Source organism: Myotis nattereri, assembly GCF_964212035.1.
Source record: "Myotis nattereri genome assembly, chromosome: 14".
In the NCBI taxonomy this organism is placed as follows: domain Eukaryota; kingdom Metazoa; phylum Chordata; class Mammalia; order Chiroptera; family Vespertilionidae; genus Myotis; species Myotis nattereri.
The window spans coordinates 57,496,031-57,511,614 of record NC_138089.1 but is presented as its reverse complement, the minus strand read 5'-3'; the positions used below and the strand labels follow the sequence as shown (position 1 = coordinate 57,511,614).

The 15,584-nt window shown below is 49.1% G+C and overlaps 1 protein-coding gene across 1 annotated transcript in view; it reads right to left on the bottom strand.

Annotated features, from left to right (window-relative positions):
* CNTN6 (contactin 6) overlaps positions 1–15,584 on the bottom strand; it is a 158,615-nt gene that overhangs the window by 57,983 nt on the left and 85,048 nt on the right. Inside the window, exons 6-7 of the mRNA XM_081106269.1 lie at positions 9,015–9,218; positions 6,805–6,907 (exon numbers count right to left, since the gene is read on the bottom strand). Of these exons, the coding sequence (XP_080962395.1) occupies positions 6,805–6,907; positions 9,015–9,218 (307 nt within the window). The remainder of the gene's footprint in view (positions 1–6,804; positions 6,908–9,014; positions 9,219–15,584) is intronic.

Genomic DNA, 15,584 nt, shown 5'->3' with positions numbered 1-15,584 from the left:
CAGAGGCAACGAAAACACATATGCATTCTAAGGACAAGTCCCCCTTTTGGGGAGAACTTCCCATGAAGACACTAAATAAACTGCTTAGATTTCACCCTCTCTTTTCTGAAGCCGCGCGAAGAATGCACCCAGCAGTGGAGACCCCTGAGGGGCCTTAGGGAGAGAGATCATTGTGAAATCTCTTGAAACTTTGCCATTAGAAGGTAAGTCACAATCAATGGCGCCATCATCCTAACTACAGACATCTGCCATTTCTGCCCACATCTCCCTTTCAGCTACAGCTCCCCCCCCCCCTTTATTATCTTCACAAATATGAGGTAGAAGTCGAGCTTGGATACAAACCTCAGCACAGAAACCATCGGAAGCAAGTCTCTCATGCTGAGTCTGTCTCCTCAGCCCAGAGGTGAGCCCCTCACGGACCTCGGATGCGAGAGGGGGAGCTGCCAAAGCCTTTTCTCATTTCCTCCCAATTTTCTAAACCAAGTCGGCTTGAAATGGGGCCTCACAGTTGTGGAAATATTTGGCCAGATTATAAAAGCAAAGTCCTCCCTCCCTCCCTTCCTTCCTCCCTTCCTTCCTTCCTCCTTCCTTCCTTCCTCCCTCCCTCCCTCCCTTCCTTCCTCCCTTCCTTCCTTCCTTCCTTCCTCCCTCCCTCCCTCCCTTCCTTCCTCCCTTCCTTCCTTCCTCCCTCCCTCCCTCCCTCCCTTCCTCCCTTCCTTCCTTCCTTCCTTCCTCCCTCCCTACCCCCCTCTCTTTCCCTCCCTCCTTCCTTCCTTTTTTCTTTTCTTTTCTTTTTTCTTTCTTTCTCTCCTCCCCACCCCTCTGGTTTCCTGCTTCTTACATAAGTGTACCACCCTAAACAGGGACAGACACTCCATTCTCTCATCCGTATGCTTTTCCTGAGTGAGCATTCTATTACTTTTATCAAAGATGGAGATACATTCGTTAACCATCTGGCCGAGCTCAACCTTAATTGGAAGTTAAATGAAAGCTCTCCACACAGTCGTAGGAACTGTGTTTCAATTCCATACTTTCAGCCCATAAATAGAATTTTCATTACTGGTGCCGTTTGAGAAAGCTTCTATTTCTCGCCTGGATTTCTTAAACCTCATTATCCGCAGCTTAAATCCAGGCCATACCGAGTTTTTAAGTAGAAGCTGGTCCAGGGAACCCGTTCTCAGAGATGCTTACGTTGGGATTATTCTGAACTCGAACCTCATTTCAGAAAATCCCGTCAGTGGCCATTTTTAATCGAAGGGACTGAAGCGGAGAAAGGAAACGGGCAAAGAGCCTTTGTTAACATTTCAGGCTGCTGGGCCAGCTGCTCTCGTTTCCCGGCTTGAAATATTCATACAGAGCCCGGGCGGAGGGCTGTCCCGTGGGGACACAATAGGGATAAATCCGCCAGCTCTGCAGAAAAGCAAGCTCAGGGCACGGAGGGAGGAGGCGTCTCTGCTGGGGGATCCGCATGTCCTCGGGATCCTGGGGGCGGTCCGTGTCCACCCAGGCCCCTTGGGAAGAGGATGCTGGCCGGCAGGCACTGGTCTGCCCTTCCACCGAGGCTGCCCCAGGGACTGAGGAGCCACAGTGATATGCACCTGATCATGGAGGCACTGACACAGGGTAGGAAACACGGGTCGATTCTGTGACACAGTGTAGATCCCTCGCCTTCGGAGCCTCAGCTGGATCCTCACCTGCAACTAGAGATAATGGGCGCAGGGCAGGCTTTGGAAGAGGGTCAAAGGGGGAAATACCACTGAGAATGTGAAGCCTGTACCAAAAGGAAGGCTCATTAATTGCTTATTGTCATGATTATCAAATGGGGCCGGGGCCAGGGCCTGGTCGATGTGGCTCAGTGGTTGAGCGTGGACCCATGAACCAGGAGGTGCCAGTTCAATTCCTGGTCAGGGCACATGCCAGGGTTGCAGGATCGATCCCCCGTAGGGGGCATGCAGGAGGCAGCTGATCCACAATTCTCTCTCATCCTTGATGTTTCTGTCTCTCTCTCCCTTCCTCTCTGAAATCAATAAAAACATATATTATATAAGTAATAAAAGACTAGGCTTCAGAATACATTCCGGGGCACGTGGGCAAATATGTCTGGGGGAATATTCTGCTCTCTAGCTACTCAACACAATGAGCCAAATGACTATTTAGACGTTCAAACAGGGAATTTTAAGATACCTTGCCGCCGAAACTGGTTTGGCTCAGTGGATAGAGCGTCGGCCTGCGGACTGAAAGGTCCCAGGTTCGATTCCGGTCAAGGGCATGTACCTGGGTTGCGGGCACATCCCCAGTGGGAGATGTGCAGGAGGCAGCTGATCGATGTTTCTCTCTCATCGACATTTCTAACTCTCTATCCCTCTCCCTCTCTGTAAAAAATCGATAATAATAATTTAAAAAAAGATACCTTGCCGATGATTTTAAACCAATTATAGAAAGTCTGAATGGACCTAGTGTAACTCCACAGCCCTGTAGTCGCCCTGCAGGACGTCCCCTGCGTGAGGAGAAAAGCAAACGTCAGACGCCTGCTCAGGCCTCTGGAAGTCCTGGGACACCTAGAAACACCTCGGCGAGGCTTCAGATTTACTGCTGGACATTAATAGCCAAGCTGGGTATTTTCCCCCCATAAATTAGGGAAATATATATATATATATATATATACACATAAGATATACATGTTTACATAAATATGGTCCTCTGTGCAAAGGCTCCGGGACATGGGAACATGCAGTGGGGCTATGGATTTTATTTACACCCCAGCGCACTGACAGCCAAGTTCTTAAATTAAGAAGGAGAAGAAAAGGAAATCCGCGGGGTTGTTTACTAGCGGCGGGAGAGTTACGAGGGACACCGGTTTAATTTCTGCACCAAGAGCTCAGGCCTGTGCTGGCTTCCAAGGAGACACAGGTGTGTCAGCCAACCTGCCTGCCTTTGCACAGCACCCACACCCCGAGCCTCTCAGGGTGCCTCACAACGCAATTAATTTGCAGCTCAGATAATTAAGAGTCTGCCACGTGAAACAAATGAGAAGAGTTGAGAGTTAAATCTGTGATCACGACAGCTTTGAAACTGCAGCACAGAGAGTGATACATCCCAGGAGTCAAAGACACTGAAGGTGAGGCAGGAATCTGAGGTTTGGTCATAATCACTCTGTACTCAGGGTAGCCTGCGCTGGTTGAGATGATTAGACTTCGTGCATACACGCCCCTGCCAGCCCTACTTTTCCTCTCCATCCTCCCTGCCTGCACATGAGCAGCTGCCTCCGAAGGTGGTGGCTGGGAAGGAAGCTGTGCTTCCTCTCTAACCCTCTATACCAGGTTTAAAAAAATAATAATTTAATTTTTTTATTAATTTTAGAGAGAGGCAGGGAGAGGGATAATGAGATAGAAACATCAATGAGAAAGAAACATCATTAATTTACTGCCTACTACTGGGGATTGAGCCAGCAACCCCAGCATGTGCCCTGACCGGATTCTAATCAGCCTCCCGGTTCATGGGCTGATGCTCAACCACTGAGCCACACCCACTGGTCTATACCAGATTATTACAGATGGTAGATATTGATATCATCATACATAAAATGGTAGGGCATATGCTCCTCAATAGCCCTGACTGATTTTTGGGAATCACTTATTTCTTCTCATTAAAAAAAAAAAAAAAAAGATTGAATTTGAAAAAGGTTATTTTTTGAAAAATTTTAAATCATTAATATATAAAATCAAAATGTACTGGTTGCTGATATAGTAGTAATTACAGAGAATCTAAATAGAAAATATCTCCGTAGTTCCATTCCCCACATAAAATTATTTTAACATTTTTCTGAAAAATGTCAAGCCTTTTTTTTTTTAAGGAAAACATGTACAGAATTGGGGGCGAACTTCATCTGCGCATGGGGAATTTATTTACATGTTAAAATCTGATATAAATACCAGTGCCTATGGGTGTGGGTTTTGAAGTCAGAACGAGTGAGACTAGATTTCAACACCAGGTCTACATTTCCCTAACGCCACTGTGTTAAATCAACCCCAGGCTTCCATTTATGTTGGTGTAACAGGGACTGCATTTACCTCTTGCTGCAAACATTAGGAAACTGGATAAATGTATAGAAACAAACCTGACTCTAGAAATGTAACAAGGGGGGGGCACAAAACCGTGGTCCCCAAAGGGAGCCTGTGGTGTACCTGTTTTCTCTCCCCAGGCACTTTCCAGGTCAGAGAATATGGAGGGAGGACAGACATGGGACATGCCTGCTTCACTGAGGTGAGGAGGCATGGAGGACTGAGGAGCTGGGGTTGTAGGATCGGAGAGGGTGGGACCGCTAATGGAACAAGCTCCAGATGTCTGCCTAAGAGGGACACGCAAGGCGAGGCAGAGAACAATTCTCACAGACAGAAGTAGAAGACGGCTTCCCACCATCCACAGGTGAGCCTTTGGAGCGTTCAGCTGAAGGTGCATCTCAGTCATAAACCAGCCTGAGACAAATGTTGACTCTGAATCTACTCGAAGGAAGCTTACTCACGGGCCACAGAAAGATCACCGAGATTCCTAGTAACTTAACTCTGATCAATAAAATCTAACACCTGGAATAAATATACCACAGTCCAGCATTCCACAACATAATGTTCATGTCTACAATTCAATCGAAAATTACTAGATGACCTACCAATGAGAAACATGATTAGGAGAAAAATCAGTCAATAGAAACAGACCCACAGGTGACAGGGATGATGGAATGAGCAAACAGGGACTCTCACGTCCTCGGGGCGGGGGAGGGGGGCTCCATAGCAGAGTGGGGATAGCAGCAGGAAGAACAGCAGACCTCAGACTCATAGGGACAAAGACCCTAGAAAAACCAAACAGGACAGGGAGACAACGGAAACCTGTGGACGGCACGGAAACGCTGGCCTCTGGTGCCGCAGCCACCGTGCACAGTAAGCACAGCCCACGTCTTAGCTGCATAAACATAAACCTCACTCTAAAAGCTAGTTACCTTGTTCCTTTTACCCGAGACCGCATGTCTAGGTTTCAATAAAAAGTGCAAAAAAGCAGTCTGCAGAGACAAAGCAAGCATTGCAGCCAGACCCAAACACAGCAAAGCTCTGGAGTATGAGCCTGTGAATTTAAAATAATTACTCAAAGCCTAAAACCAGGTGGGGGTGGGTTCCTTGCCCTGCCTTCCTCACGGAAGCTGAAACCAAACAGGTGACTCATTCAATGTAAGCCTCACGTTCTCACACGTAAAAAGCTATGGTGCACCCTGCACAATTCTGAGGATAATATACATCAGATACATTCTTAGTTAGACATCCTAACAAATAACATCTATTTATGTGGGATTCTTGAGAACTAGCCTCAATAATTTTTGGTTATTTATTATGTAAGAGTATATTTTTTTAAATTTCAGGAATCCACATTTCCTGATGTTCAATGTAATAGAATAAGCTATTGATATCTGTTTCAGATGCTATCTCTCACTGGTTTTCTTTTTTAAATAAATCACCTAGTTTTCAAAGTATTTTTCTAACAAATATTTAATTTTTTTTTTGTAACTTTAAATTCTGAGAAAGCTTGAAAATGGTCAAAGTCCATAATATCTTAAAAGGCAGGCAAACAAACACTGACATGAAGTCCCCATTTTTCCCTTCCTTAAATTAATCAATCAAGAATTAACCATTAGACAAATACTATGGGATCAGTACTGAGCAAAAATAAAATAGAATCTTTTAAATACATGAAAAACACATAGACTGAAAACTTTAAATATCTGCAGAATTCCACATATAAAAAGGAACCTAACAGCTTTATTAACCAGCCCTGTTTGGGTTGCTCGCTGTATTTACCTAAGAACAAGATGGGCACTTTAAGTGGTGTTTCCCGCAGTTCGGACTGGCAAGCACCATTTCTAAATGTGCTAACCACCTTAGCAACAGACGGCTGTGTTTCCTGCGTGTATTACCCACCCTCTTCTCAAATAAGCAGTTATTGGTGGCCAGTACAATTGCATTCAGAGGGAGCCCTCACTCGGCCGGTGAGAGCCTGAGCCCGTCCAGTGTGGTCTGTGGACAAGAGTTGCCCTGCCTGGGAGCTTCTGGGGACAGAGATGTGGGACCGACACCTACATCTCACTCTAACCACGTCCCGGTGTATTGCACACTCATGTTTAGAAACGGCGAATCTACCCTGTTTACCCCTTTGTTCTGGGGCTACTGGTGTCCACAGGCATAAAAATGAAGCTGGCCCATCCCCCAAAGGTAAAGAGATGTCCGAATGTTATGTGCAAAACAGCAAGTCTTTGGCCGCCCTAGAAGCATCCCAATCCTGTTGGCTGATGCACAGGTATCTGAGTCTCACCAAGCACCCCCACTGCCGCAGGTGTGACTCAATCTAATTGTCCATCGTGAACAATGGCCCTTAATTAGGCTTATTTTGGGAACCACAGTGCAGGCTTTTCATTTATAATTATCGCTGGTTAATTACGCAGGGCGACCCCGCGGGCCGTGGATGTGGGACAGGATGCAGGCCGGGTGTGTGGAGGGCTTGGTGACACACCGCGCACTTACTCTCCTGCAGCTGCTGCCGAAGTGGGTCAGACTGGCAGAAATAACAGCGATTTAGGGGAGAGCTGCAGCCCCATCATTTCCAGAGTATTCGGCATTTTGCTTAAATTCCAATCAGAAACTTTCTCATTCCCCCAGCATTTGAAATCTGTTTGGTAATTTACCTTAGAGCAATGTTTGAATAACAAAAAGTTTTTTGTTTTTTTTAATTAAAACACCAGGAAACAAAACAAAACAACCTTACTTTCCAAGGGCAAAGCATTCCAGTTTTACAGACGAATCCTTTGTGGCTTGTATAGTGTCAGGAAAACGCACTTCGATCTTTGGTTCATATTCCCCCATCACACCTGTTAAACATCAAAAGAGCTAGCAGCATTCTGGAGAACAGAAAACAGAAGTTTCCCATGAAGTCGATGCTTCATTAACCAACATCGGATGTTTTGTCCTTCAATTAACAGTACGTTTCTATGTTTTCATGACTGACAGGGAGCAAGAGAAGGTCATGATACCGTTTAAGGGGTTTGGCACTCCCCTCCCCTGAAAATCAAATGTCCAGGACATGGAAGTGTCAGAAAAGAGGCATCCGTTTCCCTGGGTCCCACATCAGCATCATGAGAAGAATTACCGTCACCGACGGGGAACTGAACACAGCATCTAAGATGCTCCTGGGTGACCACGGACATCTCTCTTAGCGAGACCCAGCTCTGTCTCCCTTGGCGGGACTCACGGGGACCAGGTCGGTTCCGGAATAAGGAAATTTTCAGCTAACAAGGTGAGAGGTCTGAGGCAGCACCCCTCAATCCAAAATCTCAGCATTTCTGCAACAAAGCCTGTGCAGTGATCGCGCTAGTTGGGATAAACAAAAATTAGTAAATATTCTTATGTCACTTTATTAAGTGCTTACTGCTCAATAGGTTTGCTCTACACGTATAAGAATGTTTGCTTTGATAGTTTTTGAATGTCCGATAAGGCGTTGTGGGCAGGGGCTAGGTTGAGCCTGAGACCGCCATCTGATTGTTGTACATATGCCCTCTGCCAGGTGAGCTGTGACCAGCAGCGACGGGTCTCCGCTCTACCCTCATAGGCTTCGTTCATTTAACCGAGGACACACTGAGGTTCTTTAACAGTTTGGTTATTGTTTTACTAGAGTGATAGGTTCCTAAAATAAGCAGTTATTGGTGGCCAGTACAATTGAACCAAAGGCAAAAATTACAAAACACGTGGCCATAGAAATACCTCATTTTTAAGACCTTGGTCATTCTGAACATTCAAACGGGTCATGGGTAGAGCACTATGTTACTCACCTACCTGGGTGGGTGTCATACTCTCCATTCTCTTGACATCTGCTCTTTCTTGAGTGACAACTTTTACTATATACAATGCTCCCGATCTCTTGTTACCATGAATGTGTTGAAGGGAGAGAGGGGTGGGAGAAGAAGGGAATTAAGAAGGGGAGAAGCAGAAACTAAGGGAAACAGAAAAAAGTGGGGAAACACGGTAGAATTTCTATGCATGTTGTTGACCTGAAGGGAGACATCCGACTCATGGATAAATCTAGTGGTTGCTGAGTTCTGCATGGAGACCATGAAAACCTGTTGGGCAGTCAGTGATTATAAAAGCTCTCTCCTGAGAACTGCCTGCATGCAGCCAGTTTCAGCACTTGGTAGCCATCATTAGCATTATATTCTTGCTTCTGCTAAACTCCTCCAAGAGGAGATAAACTCTGTGCCAATTCCAGAATCTGAACATAAAATGCAGCCGCCGACTTTCTGTGGGCACCTCTCCCACTGTGCATGTTTAATTAAAGAATCTGCTGGAGGATTTTTCTACTTGGATGACTTCCTTACGTTTTCCATCCCCTCGGTCTTACACCGGCGATGACTTGATTAAGCTACACAGCTCATCTGAAGTGTGTTTCTGGGCAGACAAGCGTTAGCATGCATCTTGCGTCTCATTCCTCTTTGCAATGCTCATAACTAATGTTGGCTCTCTCTCTTCCCTGGAATGTGAATTTTCCCTCTTTTTGTCAGTCAGGTTCATAAAGGGTGAAAAAAGAGACAAAGAGGAAAAGAAAGGCACCAAAGGAAAGCTGTGTCCCCATGTTCATTAAAAATATAACAATTCAATTAATAAGTTTGGCAGTACCCACGCATGTATACACACACCTACTCCCCAAATAGCGTTTTTGACAAAATACTCCCTAAGCAAAGCAAAGCAAAGCAGATGGATTACAGTGCCCGAGAAGAGATGGCATTGTATAGCCAGAATCACGTAGATGGCATCACCTGGGCGAGTTACAGAATATTTTTATGTTTGATGGTCATCATAGTTGTGAATGGACCCGGGGCTCCTAGATGGTGTGGCTGCTCTGGACCAGAGGGAAGCAGAGCGCTCACAGACCTCCCAGGCTTAGCCACCGACCGAGCACACCCCCAAGAGAGCCCATCCCCTTACCATCAGGCCGCTGTACCAGGGGCGTGGGCGGGCCTCGGACGCTTCTCCGCGCTTCCCTGTTTGTTACGAAGCAGGTGTAGTTGCCCACATCGGACGGCTCCACTTTGGCGATGTACAGGTTGCCTGTCTCTTGAGAAACAAACCGCCTGTTGTCCTCTTGGACGTGCAAAGGGTTATCGTTGAAGGTCCATGCGTAAGATAAATCTGGAAAACAGGAAAAAGACCTCGTGTCCTTATCAGGCTCCTCCTTCTCTGAAAGTTCTGTGCCCTCCTTATCCATGATGAGAATAAGATCCCGCCCCTGTTTGTCCAGTGTGTCTGTGGTACTGGTGGAACAGTAACATTCTCCTCTATTCAGATGTAGCCAGTTTGGATGTATGTCCTATGGTCACCCTGCCCATGATGGCCAGAAGGCAGAGGCAGGAGCTGGAGGTGGTGGGGATGTCAGAGTGCTGTCTGACTCCTAGGATAAGGAAGGTCCATGTAAAGGTCAGAGCTGCAGCTGAGCTGTGAGCAATGAGCTCACCATCTGTGGTGACCAAGCAGAGGACGGACTAGGATCGCTTGAGACGTTGCAAGATTTCTCTTTGCAGAGGTCGGAAGGTTGAACCCATGTTTCTGTGAATGGCCTACTCTGCCCTCTGCCTTCCTTTGGCCCCCCTAAGAGTCTGTGCCTTACCAAGAATGGGCAAATGCAAGTCACTTCTTATTTCTGTTAACACGTGCTCTGAAATTCTCGTCCATTCCCAGTTACCAAGTCTTTGTTTTCTTCTGCAAGGCCCTCCTGGCATCCTTCATCATCCCATCACCCTTCATCATCTCTTGTCTCTAAGGTTCTTTACTGATGCCCTTTGCTGCCTCATGTCCAAGCCTCTTGCTTTGTCTCCACCAAAAAAGGGGGTTCCAAGGAATTTCGTTGGAAACCACAGAGCCATCTAGATCGTCAACTTCCCTTCAACATAAAGAGGACAAATGTAGTTCAGATTCCCCAGGTCTCGGGGACTCCTCGTCTTTGAACTTTTTGTGGAACAAAGATGCTCTTGAGCCAATGTCCAGGCTGTGCTGAGCTGAGGGGTCTGCGGTCAGTGCCGCCGAGGGAGAGAAACCAGCGCCCGCTCTCTGAAAGCCAAGGTCACCCCTTTCCCTTAACAGAAATGACAGGTTGCCACTTCTTGTGCCTGCAAATCATTATTTCCTACACCCTGTAATCTTGGGATCTGAGGCCGTAATTCCCATCTCTCCCTTGGGAATTCATTGTTACTTTAGCTGCTAAAATGTTTCGACCTGCTCCTATATGTAGAATGTCCTTCAAGAGTGGAACTTGTAGGAGCTCCTGCAAGACTGCGGTCCAGAAATAGGGATGACTCCATAAAGAATATAACCACAAAAAAGAGCTCTAATGAGAGGGTGTGGATGTCACATTGTTGATACGAGGGAGAAGGACGAGGACCTAGATCCTTCAGACGCCACACCCTTTGCTCCCTCCTCCAGTACCACCTCTCTTCCTTTCTTTGTTTCTTTGATTCTCTTTTTATGGGTCAGGGCTCGCCATGGCTACTCTCCCTCACCCTCAGGCTTCCTTCAAATCCCCAAGCTCCGGGCATACCCAGCCCTTCTCACATGTGGGATGACTGGGCCTCACCTCCTACTCCACCCCCCTCAACACCGTCTGCCCTGAGCTCAGTGTCTCAGAATCTGGTGGGATCGAAGGTTAACCTGTCACTCAAAATGATGTGTCTATAGCCAATATTAGCAGGGAATGGAACACATCTGTGAAACCCCTAACACCTAATTCTCTCCAAAACGGCCTGTCTAGAGCAGAGATACTAAAACTTGAGTGTGCACCCGAATGGCCAGGAGGACTTGGTAAAACCCGGACTTCTGGGCTCTGCCCCGTGAGGGCTCTGTCGGTGGGAGGAGCCAGATTGTCAGGTTGGATCAAATGATTGAATGGATAACCCTCCGCTGGGACCTGACCTTTAGACCACTTCACCAGGACATTCCCTTTCGCTCAGACCGCATTCCACTGGCCAAGACCAGTATCTTTCCCTTCAGGACCCACCCAGAGAATTCTCCGTCCACAAAACCCCCCCTAGAGTCCTTTAAAATCTCTGATTCCCTGTCCCTGGGGCTGTCGCCATTTGGGGGCTCAGCCCATCTGGTCTCCAGATGACCTGATGAGGTCATAATTCTTTACTACTCCTGGCCTCGGGCATTCCTCCTTCTGCGACCCCAACACAGATAATCCCACTGCCGACAATTCCCAGGTGCTGCTGACCTGGGCCCCAGTCTCCACGTTGACAATTGCCTACATCAAGGCCAAACTCCATCTCCCCTGCAGGAGCACCCCCAGAGGGAAGCCCTGGACTTGGGGAGATTGGGGGCCCCGTGGCCCTGCCTCTGGGAGCTGTGGGGCCTGGAGAAGCGCGTGTTCTCAGTACAGAAGTTCACGGACTGTCTGGAACGGAGAAGGCCTGAGAGGCGTCCCCCCTCCCCCCTCCTCATCATGCTCCAGAGGAGCAGGCTAAAGGGAGACGACCGTGCCCGCGGCCACCGCAAGCCAGGGGCCCTGGCTGCCCGTCTGTGATGGCTGATGCAGTCACATGGTCCCTCCCCCGGCCGCCTCTGCCCCTCCATCCACACAGCCCGCCTTCAGGGGCCCTCATCTGCTTGGTTTCATCAGCAGCCACTGCGCGCTTAATCTGTCTATTTTTTAATAGGGCAAGAAAAAACCCTCTGCAAATTGGAAGTTTAAAATCCTTCCCATTTGGCTTTCCTTAATTAAATGCATAATTCATGAGCCACTTTATTTGAAACCATTGCATTTTTAAATATCCCTCCCCCGCCCACACACCCCTCCCCGCCCCCCCCCCCCCTTCCTCGCCATCCCTCTGTTATTAATGGTCCCGGTGCCGGTGCCGGTCCGGGGATGACTCAGCAGTGGCGTGGAGCCTGTGGGTAATCAGTCCAGAGCGTCCCGACAACAGCCTCCACAGTTTTATTACTGGAAATGGCAGCTCGGCAGGAGGCAGCTGCAGCCTCCCCGGCTGCTCTCTCAAGCATGCACAAATCCCATTCCCCGAGCACCGGCGTGTTTTGACATCTTTTACAGCCTTATATCTTGTACTGTGATATTTAAAATACAAACACGGAAGATACGTGCAATTATGCCCATTACAGGGGACGCGGTTTTTATGAGAGAGGAAGCGCTGACCCGGCGGCCCGCTCCTGGCTGTAGAAAACCAGCGAGTCAACGCTTGGAGGCTTAGCGCTCAGATTCAGTGGGGACCCCCCCCCCCCCCTTTGGAATATTCCAGAGTGAATGTACTTCACCGCAAACCTCGCGCATGGCTCCGGGGTGAGGCGTGGCAGGCTTTCGGCGGCCAATCGCGGTGGCGCTCGCTCGCTCAGTCGGCAAAGACCCAATCGGAGGAAAATCACCCTCCTCCGGGCTGAGGTCGGTAACATCGGTGCTAAACCGGGAAGCGGCCACACCTTGACGGCCACTTCCACTGGAGGCCCCGTTTGTCCTGGAGTTCCTGCCGGGCCACCCGCGCTTCACACGCCGTGGTGCGCGGGCCTCCTGGCTGGGGTGGAGCCGGCCGCCGTGGGGTCCGCAGAGGGGCATGCGGTTTAGGCCAAGGCCTCTGAGTCCAGGTTCCGGAGGCCCGATTGGGTGCTGGCTGGGCCTACTGGGCCGGAACGAAAACTCCGCCTGATTCTGGGAGCTGCTGGGAACCGCCACCTTGAAGAAGAGGCCGGTCCTGGAAGGCAGGCCCTTGCTCCCCCGGATGATGTGACGGGGGCTCTGACAGGGGCTTCTAGCCGGGGTGACGTTTCCGCCAGGAAATGCTTGGCAATGTCTTTAACATCTTTCACTCCGGCTCTGGAGACTGGGAGTGGTTAGGCCATCGAGTGGTTAGAGGCCAGAGAGGCTGCTGAACACCCGCAAGGTGCAGGGCAGCCCCCACTGCGGGGCTACCGCCCCCTAGTGGTCAACAGTGGCGAGTGGAGAAAGCCTGGGCTATGGGGTTGGTAACAGGCTATAAGGTGGGAGTTCTGTCCCATGTGCTGGGCAGTAAGGAAAACAGCCCTACTGGGAGCGAATGAGAGGCTGACAGTGGGTAGAGGGGTCCAGAGCTGGGGCCTGGAGAAGGAACTCGGGGTTATGGGTCGGTCACATGGATGGGGAAGCCATGGTAAATTAGTCCCCCTCTCTGGCAGTGTTTACCTATTCTCCAGTAGGGATAAGAGCACTGGTTATCTCTTACATGCTTTATCTAGCACGTATGTGTCTGGGGGGGGGGGGGCAAGTGGTGCCAGATGAATTAGTGGAATACATGCAGTGCTGTGTAGACAGGGTCACCTTGAACTCCAGACACATGATCTTGATCGCAATGACACTAACCTTTTTAACATAATCACTCAATGTGTAGAATGGGGAAAATTTCCAAGAAGTGTTGCATGGGCTGAGGTATGCCCAGCGCTGTGCCCAGTGTACAGTAGGCACCCATTATTCTACCCAGTCACAGGGTGTTAACCACCACGTATCTATGCTAACTCCCAAATGTAGTTCTCCAAACCAGATCTCTCTCACAGCCACGTAAATCCAGCTGCCTGCTCAGAAATGCCACTCATACCTACCTGACCTCTGAAAGTGAGCACGTCTCAAACAAACTCCTGATCTCCCCAGCCCCAAACCCGCTGCCCCTTTTTGGGGCTCCTCTGGGTGAATGGCACTCCTCCTTCCAGCTGTTGACAGAATTCTAAGATGACCCGTTGACCCCTGACCCCACTGACTTGTGAACGGGGTCAAATATCCCTTCTGTGAGCAGGTGATGTGGAGAAAGGGGCCTGACCTTTGGTGACCAGGATGCCATCAGGTGAGTCTGGCACCGGGCGAAGCTCCTCCTGGCTAGAGGTCTAAGTCACCAGAGGGAGGTGACGTCATGGAGAACCTCTGCTGCTGGTCTTGTGGATGGAGGGGCTGAGGCGAGAAACGGAGCATCTGGAAGAGGACAGTGGCCCTGGACATCCGGCCACAGGACGTGGGGACCTTAGTCCTACAACTGCAGGGACTGAATCCAGTCAACAGAGGGAATGAGGGATTGAGCTCAGATGTGGGTTCTTCCTCAGACTTTCCAGAAAAGAGTGCCATCCAGTCATGACCTTGGTTTTATCCTTGTGAGAACCTGAGCACCGAGCCCAGCCCCATCCTGTGGCTTCTGACCACAGAGCGACCTATTCTAATAAGTGGGCGTTGCTTGAAGTGCTTGGTAGTTTTTTACATGGAGATGGAACACTCTCACCCATCTGTCTATCTAGTATCTGCCTGTCTGTCTGTCTATCCATCCAACCTGAACCTCCCTACTTGCTAACCCAAAGGCAAATGACAAAGACAGAAAACCTCTCTCCAGGGCTCTATAGAGCTGGCCCACTGTACACTGGTTGTCTGTTCATCCGATTTGAAGGTTATCCAGCCAACATGTTTCTCTTCCTTCTCGAAGCCTTTCTTGGCACAACTCCCCTTCCCACGGCGGTGAGGAAGGGAAAGGAAGGATAAGGAGCTGTTTTAAATGAGTCACTGAAAGACACTCTCGGGCTCTCGGCGAGTCTGGAGGTGTGAGCGTGTGGATGGGATGAGCAACCTGAGGTCTGTGTGTGAGACGGCGCGTCTCCCGGCCCCCGACATCGCTTGACGTCAGAAAGTCCCGGGTTGTCGTCTTGCCTTATTTAAGGACTGAGAAACGATGTCCTGAGTGCCTCTGAGTGTCAGTTCCCTCATTTAGAAATAATAGTTCTGAACTATTGGAATAGTGGAATGAGGAAGTGAAAGGGATGCCCTTCTAGTGCTTGCTCAGGGGAACAATTGGCAGCTATTATGATGAAGATGATTAGTAATACTTTCTCCCTCTAACGGATTGATGACTATGTGTATAGTTGGGTCAAAAGGTGTCTGTCACTACCCCCTCAGTTTTGACCCGGGAGAGCGATACAGAAGAGGAGAACATAGTCCAAACTCCCTGCCTTACAGGCACCAGGGAGCCCAGGACTGTCCCAGAATCGAGGCTGAAACTCCTTCAATTCCCGGGTGAGGTCAACATCGACACGTACGTGTGAGTCCTGCTCCCGCCTTACAGAGGCCACGGTGGCATCAGGTCCGGGCAAGCTTGCCGTCAGCTGCATGCACGAGGGTCAGTTACTCAGCTCTCAACCTTCATTTCAGGTCATCTGGGCAGGTCTGAGGTTTGGTCTCAGGGCGTTGCAAGAGGGCGCTGTACCCAGGAAGCCTGGCTTGCATCCAAGGTCAACATATTCTTTAACGTCCTTGGGGACGAGGTGGGAGGGGAGGCCTCTTGCCGGGCTGCCTTTTTAAGCTGTGACATTGACTGACGCACAGCTTACATTTCTGTTCTCCTTCTTTAAACAAAGTTGAAAATAATCTTCGATAATCTTCGATTCCTCCAAGATTCTGACCAGAGTCAGAGCCTAAAGAGACCTGAGAGACAGATGTGACGAACAGATGTGATGTCCCTCTCCTGTCACCTTAGATTATGGCACTGGGAAATG